We start from the raw sequence: 20257 nt of genomic DNA, 5'->3' as shown, positions 1-20257 counted from the left end.
GTTAGTCTCACTTCAGTGCCTGGTAAAGTTATGAAGATTATTCTGGGAGGTATTGAAAAACACCCAAAAGACAATACAGTCATCGGTCACAGCCAGCATGGCTTCATGACAGGAAAGTCCTGCTTATCAAACTTGATTTCCTTTTTTGACAAGGTAACCCACCTCATTGATCAAGAGAAGACAGTTGATGTCATCTTTTTGGATTTCAGTAGAGCTTTTGATACTGTCTCTCACAGAAGCCTTCTGGACAAAATGTCCAGCACACAGCTGGATAAACGTGTCATGTGATGGGTGAGCAACTGGCTCACAGGTCGGGTACAGAGAGTTATAATGAATAGGGTGACATCAGACTGGCAACCTGGTACTAATGGGATTCCTCAAGGCTTCATCTTACCCCTGTACTCTTCAATACCTCCATAAATTACTTGAAAGCAGGACTCAAAGGGATACTAAGCAAGTTTGCAGATAATACAAAACTGGGAGGAGCCATAGACTCCCTCCAAGGTGGGGAGGCCCTGCAGAGAGACCTTGACAAATTAGAGGACTGGGCAATCACCAAATGCATGAAGTTTAACAAGGGAAAGTGACAGAATCTGCACCTGGGATGGGGCAACCCTGGATTTATGTACAGACTGGGGAATGAGATGCTGAAAAGCAGTGCAAAGGATAGGGACCTGGGGGTCCTGGTCAACGGAAAGTTGAATGAGTCAGCAGTGTGCCCTGGCAGCCAGGAGGGCCAACTGTGTCCTGGGATGCATCAGGCAAAGCATCACCAGCCAGTCAAGGGAGGTGATTGTCCTGCTCTGCTTAGTACTGGTGTGACCTCATCTTGAATATTGTATGCAGCTTTGGGCACCACAATACAAGAAAGATATTAAGCTACTAGAGAGCATCCAAAGGAGGGCAAAAAAGATGGTGAAGGGCCTTGAGGGGAAGCTCTGTGAGGAGTGGCTGAGGTCACTTGGTCTGTTCAGCCTGGAGGAGACTGAGGGGAGATCTCATCACAGTCTACAACTTCCTTGTGAGGGGAAGAGGAGGGACAGACACCGATCTCTTCTCTGTGGTGATGAGTGACAGGACCTGAGGAAATAGCCTGAAGTTTTGTCAGGGGAGGTTTAGGTTGGATATTAGAGAAAGGTTCTTCACCCAGAGGGTGGCTGGACCCTGGAACAGGCTCCCCAGGGAAGTGGTCACAGCCCCAAGCCTGACAGAGTTTGGACAAGAAGCTTTTGGACAATACACTCAGGCACATGGTGTAGTTCTTGGGGATGGTGCTGTGCAGGGCCTGGAGTTGGACTCAGTGATCCTTGTGGGTCATTTCCAACTCAGCATATTCTGTGATTCTGCGATTCTTTGATTCTCTGATTCTATGATGTGACAATGGACCACTCGATGGATAAAGAATTGGCTGGATGATCACACTCAAAGAGTTGCAGTCAACAGCTCAATGTCCAAGTGGAGAGCAGTGACCAGTGGTGATCCTCAGGAGTCAGTATTGGGACTGGCACTGTTTAACATCTTTGTTGGTGACATGGACAGTGAGATCGAGTGCACTCTTAGCAAGTTTGCTGACGACAGCAAACTGTATGGTGCAGTCACCACATTGGATGGAAGGGATGCCAACCAAAGGGGCCCTGACAGGCTTGAGAGGTGGGCCTGTAAAAACTTCATGAAGTTCAACAAGGCCAAGTGCAAGGTCCTGCACCTGGGTTGGGGCAATCCCAAGCACAAGTAAAGGCTGAGTGAAGAACGGATTGAGAGCAGCTCTGGGGAAAAGGACTTGGGGGTGTTGGTGGACAAGAAGCTTGATATGTATGTATTGGTTTGGCATGGCCTGGTTTTTGGCAGTCGGGGGGCCACAAAGATGGCTCCTGTGAGAAGCTGCTGGAAGCTTCCCACCATGTCCAACAGAGCCAATGGTTGATGGCTCTGAAGATGGACATGCCACTGGCCAAAACTGGGCCAATGAGAGAGGTTGGTAACGCCTCTGTGATTACATATTTAGGAAGAAAAAAAAAAAAGTCACAAGTTTTTGCTTGTAGTTAGAGAAGAGGAGGACGTGAGAATATATGAGGGAAAACAACATGGTGACACCAAGGTCAGTGGAGAAGGAGGGGGAGGAGGTGCTCCAGGCTCTGGAGCTGAGATTCCTCTGCAGGCTGTGGTGAAGACCATGGTGAAGCAAGTTGTCCCCCTGCAGTCCATAGGTCCACAGGGGATGCAGAGAGATCCACCTGCAGCCCATAGGGGAGGTGCCCATGACAGAGCGGGTGGATGCCTAGAGGCTGTGATCCAGTGGGAGACCCAATGGAGAGCGGGCCCCTACTTCCAGGCTGGAGCAGCCTGCCCTTGGAGGACTGCACCCCGTGGAAAGAGAGCCACGTCACAGCAGTTTTAGGAGGACTGCGTTCCCGTGGGGGGAGTTCACGTTGCAGGAGGTGTGGTATGGCTGCTGCTCATGAGAGTGGACCCAAGTCGGAGAAGTTCACAGAGAACTGTCTCCCGTGGGAGGGACCCCATGGTCTCACAGGGGAAGGACTCCTCTCCTAGAGCAGCAGAAGAAAGTCTCAGTGATGAACTGACCAAAACCCCCATGCCCTGTCTCCCTGTGTTGTTGGTGTGAAGGAGGGAGGAGCTGGGGGGCAAAAAGGTGTTTTAAAGGCTTATTTTACTTCTCATTATCCTCCTCTGATTCTGTTAGTAATAAAATTAACTTTGCAACCTTAAGTTGAGCCTGTTTTGCCCTTGAAATATTTCTCCCAGTCCCTATGTCCCTCATGAAGTGTCAGATATTTTTTTTCCCTCTGCCAAGCTGTGGCAGGGGAGGGTGAGAGAGTGACTCTCATGGATGCCTGGCATTGGGCCAGTGTCAAACCATGACAATGTCTCAACAATGTGTGCTTGCAGCAGAGACAGCAAACCATATCAAAAATAATCTGCATCAAAGGCTGCATCAAAAGGAGAATGGCCAGCAGGTAGAGGGAGGTAATTCTTCCCCTCTACTCTGCTCTTGTGAGACCCCACCTAGAGCACTGCATCCAGCTCTGGGGTACCCAACACAGAAGGGACATAGGCCTGCTGGAGAGAGTCCAGAGGAGGACCATGAAGGTGATCAGAGGGCTGGAACACCTCTCCTATGAAGACAGGCTGAAAGAGTTGAGGCTGGGCTGTTCAGCCTGGAAAAGAGAAGTCTCCAGGGTTGTGGTAGTATGTTATTTAACAGTTTTCTCTTCTGTAGTAGGTTTTAAATATTCCTTGTTATATGTTTGTAATGGTTCATTCCATGTACCCCATTTGGCTTCCCTAATGGTTCAGTCCCGAGTTGTTTACCCCAAGATTCTCCCGCCAAGTGTATGTCAATACACCTGTCAATCTCCTTGTACCTCCTTTGTTCCCTTCTGGAATGTTCCCTGTCCTTCATCCCCTCCTTGAAGCAAGATTGGGGTGCAGGGTTTGCTCCTTCCCCTTGCTGGCTTCTATTGGATAGCCCTTACCCTGCACTCCTCCCCTAATGCCTTCCTATTGGTAAAAGGTTGTGTCCTCCCCTTATTCCCGCCTCTCCTTAAAAGCAGCTTTTTGCCCTCAGTTATTACCATTTGTTCCTGAATCCTCTGGGGAATAAAACTTCCTTGGAACTGAAACAAGTGACCCCTCTCTATTCCTTTGCCTTGGTTTCTCGTACTGGGCTGCTTCTGTGTTACCCATGCCACAGCTGTCTGCTGCGAGCCCCTGTAAGCACTGCCACCCAGGGGAACTCAGTAGAGATTCGGGGCCAGCCCCTCTCATGACTGCACACCAGTCTTGGGGAGTGAGCTGGCTGGAGAACATTTTCCCTGTGACCACAGCGCGCAGATACACAGGGTGACCTTATAGCAGCCTTCTGGTACCTAAAGGGGGCCTACAAGAAAGCTGGGGAGGAATTTTTTGCAAGGGCATGTGGTGAGAGAACAAGGGGGAATGTCTTTAAAATGAAAGAAGGTAGGTTTAGATTAGATATTAGGAAAAAATTCTTTACTGTGTGGGTGGTGAGGCACTGAAACAGGATGCCCAGAGAAGTTGTGGATGCCCCATCCCTGGAAGTGTTCAAGGCCAGGTTAGATGGGGCTTTGAGGAACCTGGTTTAATGTAAGGTGTCCCGGCCCATGGCAGGAGAGTTGGAACTAGATGATCTCTAAGGTCCCTTCCAACCCAAACTATTCTATGATTTTATGAAATCTGAAGTCTGCCCACTTATATCTTGTTTGGTAGTATAACTGATGTGGTATATTCCCTCTGGCCAGCTTTTCTGTATGTGAAAGAACTCTAGCTGCCCTGTTGAAAAAACAATGGATAAAAGAATGGGAGAGTGCTGTCGCTGCAACACTGAAAACACTCACGTTTTTAAAGTGCAAGCTATCAAATACACTGAGGTTTTGTTGGGTTTTTTTATACTTAATGGAGTCAAATATCTTTAGATTGATTATGTAAATGATCAAAATACATTCCTGACATTGTACCATTTCAGGAAATGTTTATAAGTCTTACGTAGAAAGACTGTCTCATTCATGAAAAAAAAAAATCTTAATGGGTAAACTTTATGGACGATCTAGTAATTTTATTTGTCCTATATTCCAAAGCCTGTTTTACAACTTAAGAAATTAGCAAAGCAAAAAAAAAAAAAAATCTGAAGAATGAAAAACTACCCTTAAAGCCTTTTTTCTTCTGGCTTTTAAAAAATACAGCTTTACATTTACAGTACAGTTAATAAAAATACAGCATTTGTTAACTAAATGCTTAGAAGTTCAGGACAGCAGCAACCTTCTACTAGCAAAACCAGCCAGCCTGTCTGTTTAAGGCATTAACAGTAAACTAAATGTTCCATCCACAAAACAGAGATTATTTATTTTTAAAAGACAAATGTTACAAAATGAAATCATGCTACATGGCACAAAATGAACCATTAAACCATAAAAATGGTTATGCTACATGGCACAAAAAGTACCTTCTAGTGTGTTTTACCTGAAAGTAATAAAGAAAACAGGCAGCATTTAGAAGGAAAGAGTATGTGTTCAGAGACAAACTTCCTAGTTACTCTGTCTAGGTTAGTTTAAGTTACTAATTTTCTCTACAGGGAAACTTGTCTCACAACCCAGTAAGAAATTTCAGTAACCACCACAACTCAAAAAATCTCCAGTATGAATTCTTAGTCCAAAATAATAAATATATTTACCTGTGTTTTGAGTGAGATCTTTTCCTTCTAGATTTGGATTTTGAGCTAGACCTGGATTCTGAACGAGAATGGGAACAAGATCGACCACCTTTTCTTTCACTGCTCTTTCCAGACTCTGAGAGGAAGAAAACACTGCAATGTAAGCTCAGAATATTGAAAGATCCCAGCTAACAATCTGGCACAAGTGTAATGTATCACACATATAGTGCAAGGTGCCCATGCTTTGCACATCTTCCTTCTTTGTTAATATCATTGAGAAACATCCAATAAAGTCATTGTATATACTCGTTGAGTGCAGTCACCCTGCAACAGTACACATAAACCAAATAATTATAAACAGCCAGCTTGTTAGGAATGGGATTTATGTTGCTGTCACAATGCACAAGATTACAACAGGTTCTCCTCTGGTATATTATTTAATTTAATTACGTTTTTAAAATAACATCAGAAGAATAAATTTAGAGGGCAGAGTTTTGAAAACAAGCATAAAATGCAAATAATAATTAGTACTTTTTATATTTTTAAATATTCCAACCACTGTAAAAATACTGAAGTTCTATTCCTCAAATGCTGTTTTGGGGTAGGAAGGGATGGAAAGAAGGGAGTAAAAAGTTTAATCCGAAGGCCAGGAAGTCAACAGAAAACTTATCAGTGACTTCTGCAGACCTTGGTTCAGACTCTGAAAGATTATCATTCTGCTGCCTAACACTGAGGAAATGTTAGAACTATTTTTCTCACAACTCTCAAAAAAGACAGAAAGTACTCCACCTCCCCCCCCCCAAAAAAAACAAAAACCTCAAGACCCTCTACTATTGTCCTAGGTTGCAAGGCAAGATGTATTCTACTTGCCATCTGTTAGAGGTGTGGCAGTTATCATCTGTTAACTGGGCAGTTTCCTTTATCTCTTCCACAAAGCAATCCTCCCCCTGGGGAGACATCTGCTGTTAATGGCCTATTGAATATCACTTCCATGACTGATAAAAGTTACAGCATCCCATTGTGAGATGCTCTACCCAGAGGGAGGAGCCAAGCATTCATACCTGGATATAATCTGAGTTTCTGGGCCACTGCTCTCAGCCTTTCCACTGGATTCCCAGAGGAACAGCTGGGTCTTTCGACTGGACCTTCAGAGGAAGACTACACCCTTCTACAGGATCACTGCTCCAACAGAACCACATCTGCCACTCCAGGAGGACTGCAGTCATTCCAATTTGGACTGCTACCAACACCCTGACCAAAAGGGGGTCAGGTTGTATTCTGACTCTGTCAGTTGTTTTTCTTTTGTGTTATTGAATGCATTTTGGGTTTTTTTTTTCCTTTTCCTAATAAATTGTATTTCTGACTTGGAGTGTCTCACTGGTTTTGCTTTCAAACCAGAACAGCTATCTAACCGACATAAGCTAATGTCTGTGTCTTTGTGTAAGAAAGACAAAATCTTGCTGATGAAAAAAAAAGGGAGGATTTCAACTGCAAATTTAACAAGTTTAAAATTTTTTACATTGGGGTGTTGTAATCAGTTTAAGTCAACATAAATCAGCACTGAAGTGTCTGCTTAACCACTTAACCCACTGAAACCTTCCTCCTTGACCTGGCATTTCAGTAATAACAGGGATCAGGGAACCAAGTTGAATTAAAAAAATTCTGTTACAATATGTTAAGTTGTATCCCAGATTCATTCTCTGATTTCATTTGCTATGAGGATGCATATAGTCTTGAGGCAGTATGAAAAAGAGCATAGCACAGTGATAAAATTAACCTGCCAAAGAAAAGCATAATATTGCTGCTTTCAGCAGCACACTCGCTAACTCTGATCATGAAACTATGGTATTAATGGGTGCTAGAAGAGAAAACAAAATATAAAGCATTTCTTAAGTTTGTAAGTACTTTGAACTTTAAAAGCAACAACATTAAATATTAATTTAGCATTGACTTTGCATTTTTGAAAACATTTGGTGAGCATGTATCTGAAAATAAGACATGATGAAATAGTCAGCTTCATTCCACTGCTTTGTTGCATGAAAACAATTTTGATTGTTTTCTTTTGTTTTCCCACATACATGTTGATCACCTCTGAGTACCCTTTTCCTGTGTTTGAAAGTGCTCTTAAAAGCATGTGTCAATGTAAACACAGAACACGTCTGTTAGGTAATGAACATAATATACCTACCTGGCTCAATAGCAGCAGATATGAAAGATTGAGCTTCCCTTACTCTCTTCATCACTTCTTCCAGTTCCTTGGCAGCAGCTTCTGGTGTCATTTCAGGAGGCTTCACTATTGCATTATTGGAGTGATTTATTCTAAATTAAGACAAAACTAAAAACTTTAACTTCCAAACTCTTGAAAAGGAAAAATGAAAAAAAAAAAAAAATGAAATCACCTCAACTTCCATGTATGACTAAAAACGTCAAAGTTCAGCTAAACTATAACTTTTTCCTCTAACACTCAGCTTTTCTAAGTATATGAAATGTCTGGGTTTTATTGCTTTCAAATCTTATGACTTTTAAATAATTGTGGCACAATATTTCTGTGTTAAATTTTTTTCTAGTACAAGTCTATAAATCTATTTCAGATCAAAATTCTACATTAATACCTACTAATTACATACACATCATATATAAAGTTTAATGCCAACCATATTCTTCTTGGAAAAAAGTTACATCCAACCTTGAAATTTGAGTTCATAAAAGCATTCCTGTTTACTAACAATAGATCTTTACATTGATAATATATTAATATTATAAATATAGAATAACATAAAATATTAATCACAGCAGTTTCCTGCACATGAGTCATAAATGTATAAGGATACTAAGACATCTCTCATTCAGTATTCAAATGGATAATTAATTTCTTACTTCAATGGCCTGTCTCCAAACATAACTCCATTAAAGGCAAGAGCTCGAGGTACAGAATTTTGGTCTGCAAATTCCACAAAAGCAAATCGCGTTGGTTGCGTCTCATCACCTGCCATTCGCACAAATTTGACTTCCCCAACTTGCTTAAAAAATTCAAGCAGCTGATCTGCTGTTGTAGTCTAGAAAGAGTCAAAGAGATCAGCTGAAGTAAAATATATAATAAAAACCACTTCTTCAACATATCAGATAATCTAACAGCTACAGATTTGGAAAGACATCTCATCATCATTACACAGGTGACATGAATTTGGTGATGTTATACTTTAAGAGAGAAAGGGGTTTTTTTCTTCCATTAATCTAAAAAATATATTACAAGTTAAAATAGTGCAACCATGAGCCCTGAAGTCCTACATCTAGGTTAAAAAAAGCACTTGTACAGGATTTTGTAGTTTTCAGACAACTTATTTGAAATAACTGATGATACATCTATGTCCAAGATACTGATTGTGAATTCTGATCAACTAAAAAAAAATCCAAGCAGTATTACAAGACTTCACTTTTAACTGTTTTTCTACTCCTTTCAAGCTTGTTTTATTTTATTGTGATCAATAATAGTTTTATACTCTAGTAGCTACTTTGGCAGTCAAAAACCACACAAATCAAATACTTATATTTCCATCAGTCAAAATCAAACTGTTTTTCAATCAATTCAATCAATTGCTGAAAAAGAAATTTCTGACAGACTCAACTTTCCTGTCAGAGCATCTCAAATATATTTATGCTAATTTTTCAACTTCTACTGGGACAAATAATTTCTTCTTACTGTACTTAAGCAACTGCAGAGTGTTGTGGGGGACAGCTACCATGCTCTCACAAATTCTGAGGCATTGTTCAGCTAATATAATCCAGCTGGACATTTGATCAACACCCACAATCATAAATGTTTATTGAATGCAATTAGAGTGTGATTTGTCTGTTTTCCTGCTAGAATGAATTCCAACAGTCTGATCTGATTGGCAAAAGAGCATTCAAGAATTTGAAATATCTCTAGTAAACTTCTATTGGCATCAACTAATGAAAACACTTAAAATGTAAGATTGTAATTCGCAAATTAACAATTCTGTATCTTCCATTATTATTACCAACAAAAACAAAAAAAGCTACCTGTGAATTCAAATTTCCAACATAGACTGTTCTTCTAATTTCATCAATCTTGGATGGGTCCACATTCCCCATAATTGGTGGCTGTGGTATTTCTCCCAGTGTTGTAATGTTAGGGTCCAATGCTGCTGCTGGTATAGCCCCCAAAGTGCCAAGTGAAACACCAAGCTGGAAAATATGAAAATGGGATATGCTTTGCAACCAAGCACAGGAAGGACACACTTCACCTTTTAATACTTGCCCTCCTTGTGCATTTCTGTAAAAATAAACCTAATTAATATAGGTAAGACTTTAAACTGTAAGGTCCCAGAATTGGGAATTGAAATTTCTCCTGGAGAATGTTATTTTAAAAAGTCACTTTAAAATGATTAATAAATTGGTCTGCTGAGTTCCTGGTTTGAATTTTTTCTCCATCCAAAAATCAACTTCCTTTCCAGCAAATGAAGTTTCTAACCACCAGTAGTTTTTTTATGTAACAAAACTACTCTCTTTATTTGAAATCATCCTTTTATTATTAAACAGAGGATTATTGTACTGGGTGTGGCTGAGCTGGAGTTCATGTTCCCATAGCAGCTCTGAGAGTGTTGTGCTTTGCATTGGTAGCTAGAAAGGTGTTGATAACATACCAGTGTTTTGGCTACTGCTGAGCAGCACTGGCACAGCATCAACACTGTCTCTCAGCATTCCCCCCATTAAGGGGCTGGGAGTGGGCAAGATCTTGTGAGAGGACACAACCAGGCTAGCTGACCCAAATTAACCAAAGGGATATTCCATACCATATGATGTCAGCTCAGATATAAAGCTAAGAAAAGGAGGAGGAAGGGGGTGCATTCATTATTTACAATGTTTGCCTTCCAGAGCAACCACTACACATGCTGGAGCCCTGCTTTCTGGGAAGCAGCTGAATATCGCTCACTGATGGGAAGTAGAGAATAAACGTTTTTTTCTCTTTGCTTGTTCATATGCAAACTTTCACTTTTGCTTTAGTAAACTGCCTTATCTCAACCTACGAGTTTTTATTTTCTCTCCCCTGTCCAGCTGGGAAGGGGAGTGGTAGAGTAGCTTGGTGGGCACCTGGTGTCCAGCCAAGGTCAACCCATTAAAGTTATACAGCTTGACTTTCTCTTTAGTATCCTAAAATTCACAGATAATTTATTGTCCTAGGGTGACATCATGGTGATTGTCGTGTGTTCTGTTTATGTTTGATATTGTGTTCTGTGCTTTCAGAACTGACTCTGAAAGTGAAGGTTTGTTTTGTCTTGTTATCAGCTGGCTCACCTCCCCCCATGGTCTGTTGTCTAGAAGAGGCTAGTGCTGGCTGGCTGGCTTTGCTTTTGCTTGCTTGCTTTTGCTGGCTTTGCTTTTCTTGCTCTTGCTTCTGCTTCTGCTTTTGCCTTTGCTTGTTAGTTAGTTTGGTTAAGCAGTCCAATTTTTTCCCTGGACTGTTTTTTTTCGTTTCCCTTTCCTGAATATCATCCCAACCTGCTCCGGACTGGGACCTGGTAAACACCAAGAAACACTGAGAGCCTGCGTTTTGTTATCTGCAGCAGCCATCCCCAGTGCTGGAGACCAATCCCCAGTGCCCAGACCTGGGAAAGAGACTCTCTGGATTTGTCATCTCCTCAGAGTGGTGAAACAATTCTTTTATCTGGTGTTGTTAATTTTTTTTTGGTGCTGAGGAGTGTTTTGTTTGTTAAATAAACAGGTTCTTTTCCACTTCTCTCAGAGAAAATTTTGTCCCGAACCAGGTGGGGGGGGAGGGGCCGTGGGGGTTTGTTTTCCGGGGGCTCCTTCCAGAGGTTTTCTCCCAAATTTGCCCTAAACTAGGACATTTATTAAATATGTATATTAAAACCAAAGTGAATTTACCTTAGATGGTGTCATGGTTTTGCAAAACCATTACAGATGGCTAGTTTAGAAACAAATGTCTCTAAACACCACTATTACACCAGTCCTGTTTAATACATCAATCTCCATCAATGATTTGGATGAGGGGATCAAGTGCATCCTTAGTAAATTTGATGACACCAGGATGGGTGGGAGTGTTGATCTGCTGGAGGGTAGGAATGTACTACAGAGTGATATGGATAGGCTGGATTGATGGGCCAAGGCCAACTGTATGAGATTCATCAAGGTGAAGTGCTGAGTACTGCACTTGGGCCACAAGAGCCCCATGAAACACTACTGCCTTGAGGAAGGGCAGCTGGAAAGCTGCCTGGCAAAAAAGGACCTGGGGATGTTGGTCAACAGCTGGCTGAACATGAACCAGCCTATGCCCAGGTGGACAAGAAAGCCAATGGCATCTCAGCTTGTATCAGCAATAGTGTGACCAGCAGGACTAGGAAGTGATTCTTCCCCTGTACTCGGCACTGGTGAGGCCACACCCCTAATACTGTGTTCAGGTTTGGGACCCTCATGACAAGATGCTGGAGAACATCCAAAGAAGAGCAACAGAGATGGTGAAGGGGCTGGAGCACAAAGCAAAAAGCAGCTTGCACACTCCAGTGGTTGGAGTTCAGTCAATGTCTAGAACTTGTGGAGGAACTTCGTTGCCTTCTTGGCAGAAGACGGCAAGCAGTCAGCTGGGGTAACTCAGACTCTGTGCCTTCCCATTTTGACCGGGCGCTGCTGGTGTGCTGGGGCAACCATATGGAGCAGGGCTGTTATGTTCTTCTCGGTGTGATGCTGTAGCTGTAGTCAGGCACTCGCAGAATTTACCTTGAGGCAGTCCAGGACTGCAAAACACAGCCTTTTGAATAATAATTAAAAAAAACACCCAAAGCACCCCCTCAAAGAAAAAAGACCAAAAGAAACCCAAAGAGGAACCTCCACCCATGCTGCCTCAGTTCTATGGCAAAAGCCAAGAGGCAAGAGACGCAAGAGACAAAAGAGAGCTCTGCCTGAGTGCTCTGACTTCTAAAAATCCTGGGCCACCCTCCAGCCCCTGCCCTACCATTCCATTTTTCAGCTGCCAGGTCTTAAAGAGACAGTAACAATTTTGGGCACAGATAGATGTGTAATACAATAACATTTTGGGTTACCCAGGACATTATCCAGTCCTTATTCCATATCATCTACTCCTGCCCAAATGAATACCTTTCACCTGTACACAAAAATACATATAAATATTTACAAATGCAATTATTATTTTAGTAGCCACTGACTATCCTCCAGGATATGGATTTAATTCATTTGATCCATGACTGATACAACTGGAGCAGTCCGTTCTCATTGTCCGTGGTAGTTACGACATGCAGTGACAGTGACATTCAGCAACCAGTGTTACATATGCAATTCAACATTACAGGCTGTTCTCACCCAAAGTCAAATCCCGCTGAGGTATACAATGTGTTTCCCCATCCCTCTGCATTGCCCACCAAGTGTAACCAGGTCCTTGAGCAAAAATAATCCCATGGATGGGTTTGCCTTTCCTCAAGGCAGGATTAATCCAAACTGTCTTTCCTCGCATACCTCTCATATGCACCACGGGGACTTTATCTCCATCTGCTGTATGCAGGGATCCTGATTATGAAGGGCCAGCTCAGTTAGTGGAACATCTGGTGTTGACTAGCCACATAGCCTTTGCTAGGTGCAGATCCCACTGCTTGAAAGTTAACAACCCAGTGTCTTCAATGTTGTTTTTATCAGTCCATTATATCATTTGATGTTCCCAGTGGCTGGTGCATGACAGGGTATATAATACACCCACTCAATATTGTGTTGTCTAGCCCAGATGTTTATATGGCTATTTGTGAAATGAGTCACATTGTCTTCCTCAATTCTTTCAGGGGTGCCATGTCACCACAGGACTTGCTTTTCAAAGACCAAAAAAATGTTCTGGGCAGTGGTGTGAGACATGGGGTTGTCTCCAGCCATCCAGTGGTTGCTTCTACCACTGTAAGCATGTAACTCTTGCCTTGGCGGGTTTGCAGCAGTGTGATGTAATTGATCTGCCAGGCCTCACCATACTTCTGTTTAGACCATCGCCCTCAATACCACAGGGGCTTTACCGGCTTGGCCTGCTTGATCACAGCACATGTTTCACAATCATGGATAACCTGGGATATAGTGTCTGTGTTTAAGCCCACACCTCAGTCACAAGCCCACCCGTACGTTGCATCTCTTCTCTGATGACATGAGGCATCATGGACCCACCGAGCTAGAAATAACTCACCCTTATGTTGCCAGTCCAGATCTACCTGTGACACCTTGATTTTGGCAGCCTGATCCACCTGTTCATTGTTGTGGTGCTCCTCATGAGTCTAACTCTTAGGTGCATGTGCATCCACATGACAGACTTTCATGGTCACCTGGGTAGCAATATCTTGCCACACTCTGGCAGACAAAGGGGTTTCCCTCTGTGCTGCCAGTTGGCCTTTTTCCATCTTTCCAGCCACCCCCATAAAGTATTTGCTACCATCCACAAGTCAGTGCAGAGGTAGAGTGTTGGACACTTCTCTCATTTAGCAATGTCCAAAGCCAACTGGACAGCTTTCAGCTCTGCAATGTGACTCCATCCACCTCGGTAGCTTCCTTGATTCACTGTGTAGGGCTCCATACAGCTGCTTTCCATTTCCTACTGGTCCCTATGATATGGCAAGATCCATTAGTGAAGAGAGAGTATAATCTCTCACTCTCCAGTAGTTGGTTATATAGTGGTGCCTCCTCTGCATATGTCATCTGCTCTTCTTCCCCTTCAGATGATAACCCAAAATTCTCACATGTAGGACAGTTCATGATGACTTCCAAGATCCCAGGGCAATTCAGATTTCCTAGACAAGCTTGCTGTGGGATGAGAGCAATACACTTACTCCACGTCGCATAAGTGGCATGATGTTTTGCAGGGACTTTCCCTTTAAACATCCTAGCACTGGTAGCTGGGGTGCCAGAAGAAGCTGTGCTTCAGTGCCAATCACTTCTGAGGCAGCTTGAACCCCTTGATAGGCTACAAGAACCTCTTTTTCAATTGGGGTGTAGCTGGGCTCAGATCCTTTGAATCCCTGACTCCAGAACCTGAGAGATCATCCTCAAGTCTCTCCAGGTACATTCTGCCAGAGGCTTCAGGAAGGACCATTCTCCCTGACTGCAGTGTAGAGATCATTTTTCACATCCTGTCCTGTCCTGATTGGCCCAAAGACCACTGCATGAGGAATCTCCTATTCAGTTTGTTCAAAGGCTTACTGTTGTTCAGGGTCCCACTTGAAATATTTTTTCTTTCATATCACAAGGTAGAGAGGGCTTAAAATCTTGTTGAACACTGGGACATGCATCCTCCAAGAACTCATGACGCCTAGGAAAGCCTACATTTCCTTCTTGCTGGTCGGTGGAGACATAGCAGCTATCTTATTGATCACCTCAGTTGGAGTCTGTCTGCGCCTGTCTTCCCATTTTACCCCCAGGAATCTAATTTCCTGGGCAGGTCCCTTGACCTTACTGTGCTTTATGGCAAAACTGGACTTCAGGAGGATTTGGATTATTTTCTCCCCTTTCTCAAAAAATTCCTCTGCTGCATTGCCCCAACGCTCAGGAGTCTTACCACAGTAGGGTCCTCTGAGAGACCAGGCAAGGTGTTCAGTTGGCTAATGTCTTCTGTCTCTACAGCAATCCCAAAAGCCCACCTGAGCTGAATGGCTTTAAGTCTGGAAAGTTGGCTCAATCTACTTTCTCCTTCAGTAACTTCTTCAACCTGTTGTGTGGGGCTCCATACAGTTGCTTTCCACCTTTGTTTCATCCCTACAACATGACAGGAATGTCAGTGAAAAGAGCGTAGCATGTTTCTTCTGCTGGCAGTTGGTTGTATGGTGGAGCTTCCTCAGCACGTGTCACTTGTTCTTGCTCCTCTTCATCAGTGAGACCAAAGTTTTCACCTTCAGGCCAATTTGTAATTATTTTCAAGATCCCAGGGTGCTTCAGTTTTCCAATACGGGTGCACTGTGTGATGAGAGGAATCCACTTGCTCGATGTGGCATTGGTGGCGTGGTGAGTAGAGGGAACCTTTGCTTTGAACATCCACCCCAGCACCAGTAGTCAGGGTGCTAGGAGGAGTTGTACTTCAGTGCCTATTACCTCTGAGGCAGCTTGGACTCCTTCATGGGTGGCCAAGATTTCCTTTTCTGTGGGAATGTAGTTGGCTTCAGACCCTCTGTAACCTCAGCTCCAGAATCCCAGTGGTCAACTCCAAGTCTCACTAGGCACCTTCTGCCAAACGCTCCAGGACAAACCATGGCTCCCAGCTGTGGAATAGAGCACATTCTTCACTTCTGGTCCTTTCCTGACTGGGCCAAGGGCTACTGCATGAGCAATTTCTTGATTGATCTGGGCAAAGGCTTGTTGCCATCCAGGTCTCCAGTGGAAATTGTTCTTTTTGCAGGTGACTAGGTAAAGAGGGCTCACAGTCTGGCTGTACTCAGGAATATGCATTCTCCAAAAGCCTATGGCACCTAAAAAGCTTGCATTTCCTTCTTGGGTAGTGGAGACATTGCTATGATCTTATTGATGACATTGGTGGGAATCTGATGCCGTCCATCTTGCTACTTTACTCCCAGGAACTGGATCTCTCGAGCAGGTCCCTTGACTTTGCTCTTCTTGATGGCAAAACCAGCTTTCAGGAGAATCCGGATGATTTTCTCTCCTTTCTCAAACACCTCTGCTGCCATGTTCCCCCACACAATGATGTCATCAATGTACTGCAGATGTTCTGGAGCCTCACCCTTTTCTAGTGCAGTCTGGATCAGCCCATGGCAGATGGTTGGACTGTGCTTCCACTCCTAGGACAGTTGATTCCAGGTGTATTGCATGGCCCTCCAGGTGAAGGCAAACTGAGGCCTGCATTCTGCTGCCAGACGAATGGAGAAAAACACATTGTCAATGTCAATAGTGGCGTACCACTTCACTGCCTTGGACTCCAGCTCATACTGGAGCTCTAACATGTCGGGCACAGCAGCGTTTAATGGTGGAGTCACTTCATTCAAGGCACGATAGTTCACAGTCAATCTCCATTCTCCTTCATATTTGTGTACAGGCCAAATGGGACTGTTGAAGGGTGAGTAGGCCTTGCTGACTACCCCTTGGCTCTCCAGCTCTCGGATCATCTTGTGGATGAGAATCACAGCATCTTGAGTTGTCCGCTACTGCTGGTGGTGCTCTGTCATGGTGGCAATTGGTACTCGTCGCTCTTCCCCCTTCAGAAGGCTTACTGTGGATGGGTTCTCTGATAGCCAAGGCAATGTGTTCAATGGCTTAACGCTCTGTCTCCACAGCAGCTATCCCAAATGCCCCCTGAGTCCCTCTGGGTCTTTGAAATACTCACTTTGGAGGAAGTCTTGGCCCAAAATGCACGGGGCCTCTGGGCCAGTCACAATGGAATGTTTCTTTCCACTCATTTCCAGTCAGGCTCACCTGAGCTTCCACCAGGGTCAAAGTATCCTATTGCAAAAACATCCTATTCCAGCATTTTAATATTATGAAGAACTCTTTCAATTTAACTATGATCTTTTAATAATTTATTAGGAGGTGGATAGCATTGCTAGTGGATCAAATTAATGGGTATAGTGAAGGGACAACAACTAAAATGAACACAACCCAACCCAGTATTTACCCACTATTTTGCAAACCAAGAATCTGAAAGAAACACCCAGGAAAGGTAGTGCATGGACATCTTGTGATCTACCCTCTTGGCACCACAGCTAAATCCTCACTGATTTAGCATATGAGAAGACAACATCCACAGATCAGATAGTTCTTGTTCTCTGAACACAGAAAGGCTACTGAGTATAAAGGAAAACCAGAAATCAAATAGAGACTGAATTTTACTTACTGTAGCTAAAGGGGTTGTTGTAGGTATAGGAAGCAACCCTGCACCGGTTATCAGGCTTGTCAGAGTAGGAGCAGGTGCCAATAGAGAAAGGGCTTTGGCTTCATCTGGGATTTTACCTGAAGAAGCAAAGGAAAGCATTACACAGAGTTGGAACACTACAGAGATGTTACTCTTTCTATGATTTTACAATTACCCTTGCATTTAAAAAAGTAATAAATAAGAATGAATCTATTTACCAGATCCTTACAAAGAAAGAGATATGAACTTATGTATTTCCTTTTACCCTGCATCTACTAGGAAAAACAAAAGTGAGCAGAACTTCAAAGACTAACAATGTCATTAATGGATTATTATTTTAAAAACTGAATAATGTACACAATTATTTAAAACTTGGAGCTATGGGTCACCTGTACTGGAAACTTAATGTTCATGAACCAAACGATATCAAGCATGGACGCTTTCCCGGGGCGGTGTTTTCACGGTGATCGAAAGCTGTTTTACACATGACAACCGTTCGTGTTGGCTGCATCACTAATAGCACACAGAACATCAGATACAGAAAAGAAGAACATTTTTTTAAAGTTTAATCCCCAGAAATGGTAAATAACCAAATCAGTTAAAAAAAGAAAGAAACAAAGTATGTGTTAACTGAAATTCATGAGCTTTTTCACCCTCTGGTGTTACCTACTTTTGATGTAAAAATAAAAAAAAAACAAAACAAACCCTACTGTGACTCCACACAAGACATACTACAAATGAAGTTGGGAGTGGAGGGAGGGCTGAAAAATTCATATTTGTACTGTCTTACATTCTAGGTCACCTCAGTTTAGCTACAATTTTGATAAATTAGCTTTAAATTTACTGAAATTGAAGAGAATCATAACTGATCAGCTAAGCAAGCTATATTTTCCTATATTTCCTACTATTTCAACCATATTATATTTTCCCTGTCATGCAAAAAGTTTAAGCAATCTGAACTAAACACAGGTTTCATTCAAAGTTAGTTACAATTAGACTGGTAAATAAATAATAAAAATCTTCAAAAAATCAAAATATGCAATAGTTAATTACAAATGTAATTAAACATATGTTTTAAATTTTAAATGCAAAGGCATTTAAACTGGTACAAATATTAAACACTGAACTGAAAAAATAAAAAAAAGGTGCTAATTACATTCATTATCTATGATTTATTAAAAAGTACTGAAATAACTGTATATATGCTACCAATCTGAGCCCTTTGATATTATCCCATGCACTTTAATAATGTAAATGCTTTTATTTAAACATTGTTTTAAAATTAAGGTATATACAAATACTGTGCCAGTGGCTTTTACTGCTTTGGTTCAAACTTTATGTGTTTTAACTATAAAGCCCTTACCTTCAGAATTTTAAATTTATTATAAATATTGTTCTCAAAACCCACATTTTTATTTTAATTTCAAAACACTGTGCAATTTTAGCTATATTTGTGAAAATAAACTCCACAGGAATCATGCTACTTAAAAAAATAAAAAGACAAAAGTTGCAAACCTGTTCTACAGATCTGCAGCAAGGACTCGGTTAGAGTTGGAGATAGAAAGGACAAAACAAATATAAATGAAAATTAATTTATATATAGCATGAGTGGATTAGAAAAGATAAAATAACAGTACTCTTCTTTTTTCTCACACCTTCTATTTAGAGTTATTTTATTTAAGTTTTGAGGCACCTTGCTCCTTAACGTGTAACAAACCACTTTATTTTGCTCTCTAAAGAAGAAAAATAGGAAAATTATTAACAATTAAGAATTAACTGTGCTATTATGTCTTCCAGGGCTTTTAGAAAAGCATGCATAAATCTGAGTCATCATCACAATGCTGAGCATTCTTAACAGGTCTCATTTTGAAGTCAGGCATGCAATGAGAGGTGTACTTGATTTGCAAGACTGCTCATGAGAATCAGGTACCTTGCCTCACATCCTGCCTACTATGTAGCTTACAGGCTTCCAAATATACAGTTCCAACAACTGTGTGTGCAAATTAGGCATACAATTATATACCAGTTCTTCTGAAAAAAAAAAAAAAACCAAATGTAAGCGTTTTCAAATGATTGCTGAGCCAGCATCTTGCAATTAACTGGATACTCATAGAGGTTTCTACAGGATCAACAGACACGGCTCAAGTAAATTTAATGGCTCCTAAAGTGGTACATCTGCACTGTAATTTAGATCCTTGGTCAATAATATACATAAGCATATGCCTAATTTAAGTATGCACTTACATACAGCCAATTCAATACACACTTAACCAGATAAACTTAAGAGATGTTTAAGACATTTATCCCTTTTAGATAGTAAATGAGTTATGCATATGGCTATAACTAAACTGACAGGGAGTCAAGTTCAGAAATGTACTTAAATACAATTCTAAACTTTAAGCATATGGTTCACCTTACTGAAATAATTGCAATTATTAATTTGCTCAAACATTGCTTAAGGAATCAATTGAACAATTTCCGTTAGATAAACTATTATAGTTAAAAAAAAATGAATTACATACATATATAAACTATAAAGTTAGCAGCATTATTTCCAGAATACTTTGGTCCCTCAACAACATAATGTTTAATGTTAAATACAAAATCTAGTTGATCAGGTCCATGCCACAAAGATCTGTTAATTTATTTTTTTCAAGAATGAAGAAAGGTCTTCCTCTACAGACAGAACCCTGAAAATTTGATTGTATTTTCAGATACTGTCTTTTGAAAAGATATCCCTTTCTAGGTTTTAAGTTTTTAAGATCAGGTTAAACTTTTAAACAATTCTATAGAAAATAAACTGTTGAGGGTAAAAAAAAAAAAAAAATAATCCTGAAATATATTGCAAATTTATTTCCCTGGTTTTTAGACAGTTTTGAAAAACAAATTGATATGTAAGGCTAAATAACCTCAGAAGTTACAGCCTCCATTAATTTATTTTAAAAAGGGATAGAAGCCCACAAAAATACAACAAAATATGTCAGTAATGACATAACAAATTAGGACACTTTAAGAATAACTGTTTTGGTTTTTAAACTCATGGTATTTAAAAGCTGAATGGAAGTGGGGCAAATATATTTATTTTCTAATAAGGGAAACAAGTAAAATAAATTTGCCACATCTATACCGCATCCTTAGAAATATTTATTTGAATGCATGAGTGTTTAGCAAATTAGATTCTATGATCATTTATTTAT

The 20257-nt window shown here is 41.3% G+C and overlaps 1 protein-coding gene across 1 annotated transcript in view; it reads right to left on the bottom strand.

Annotated features, from left to right (window-relative positions):
• LOC116806889 (uncharacterized) overlaps positions 1–20257 on the bottom strand; it is a 76420-nt gene that overhangs the window by 39607 nt on the left and 16556 nt on the right. Inside the window, exons 3-7 of the mRNA XM_032744710.3 lie at positions 17043–17158; positions 9230–9394; positions 8066–8244; positions 7377–7507; positions 5210–5324 (exon numbers count right to left, since the gene is read on the bottom strand). Of these exons, the coding sequence (XP_032600601.1) occupies positions 5210–5324; positions 7377–7507; positions 8066–8244; positions 9230–9394; positions 17043–17158 (706 nt within the window). The remainder of the gene's footprint in view (positions 1–5209; positions 5325–7376; positions 7508–8065; positions 8245–9229; positions 9395–17042; positions 17159–20257) is intronic.

Source organism: Taeniopygia guttata, chromosome W (genome assembly GCF_048771995.1).
Source record: "Taeniopygia guttata chromosome W, bTaeGut7.mat, whole genome shotgun sequence".
NCBI classification, from domain to species: Eukaryota; Metazoa; Chordata; class Aves; order Passeriformes; family Estrildidae; genus Taeniopygia; species Taeniopygia guttata.
Note: the sequence above shows the minus strand (reverse complement) of the source record. Positions and strands in the feature narration are given on the sequence as shown.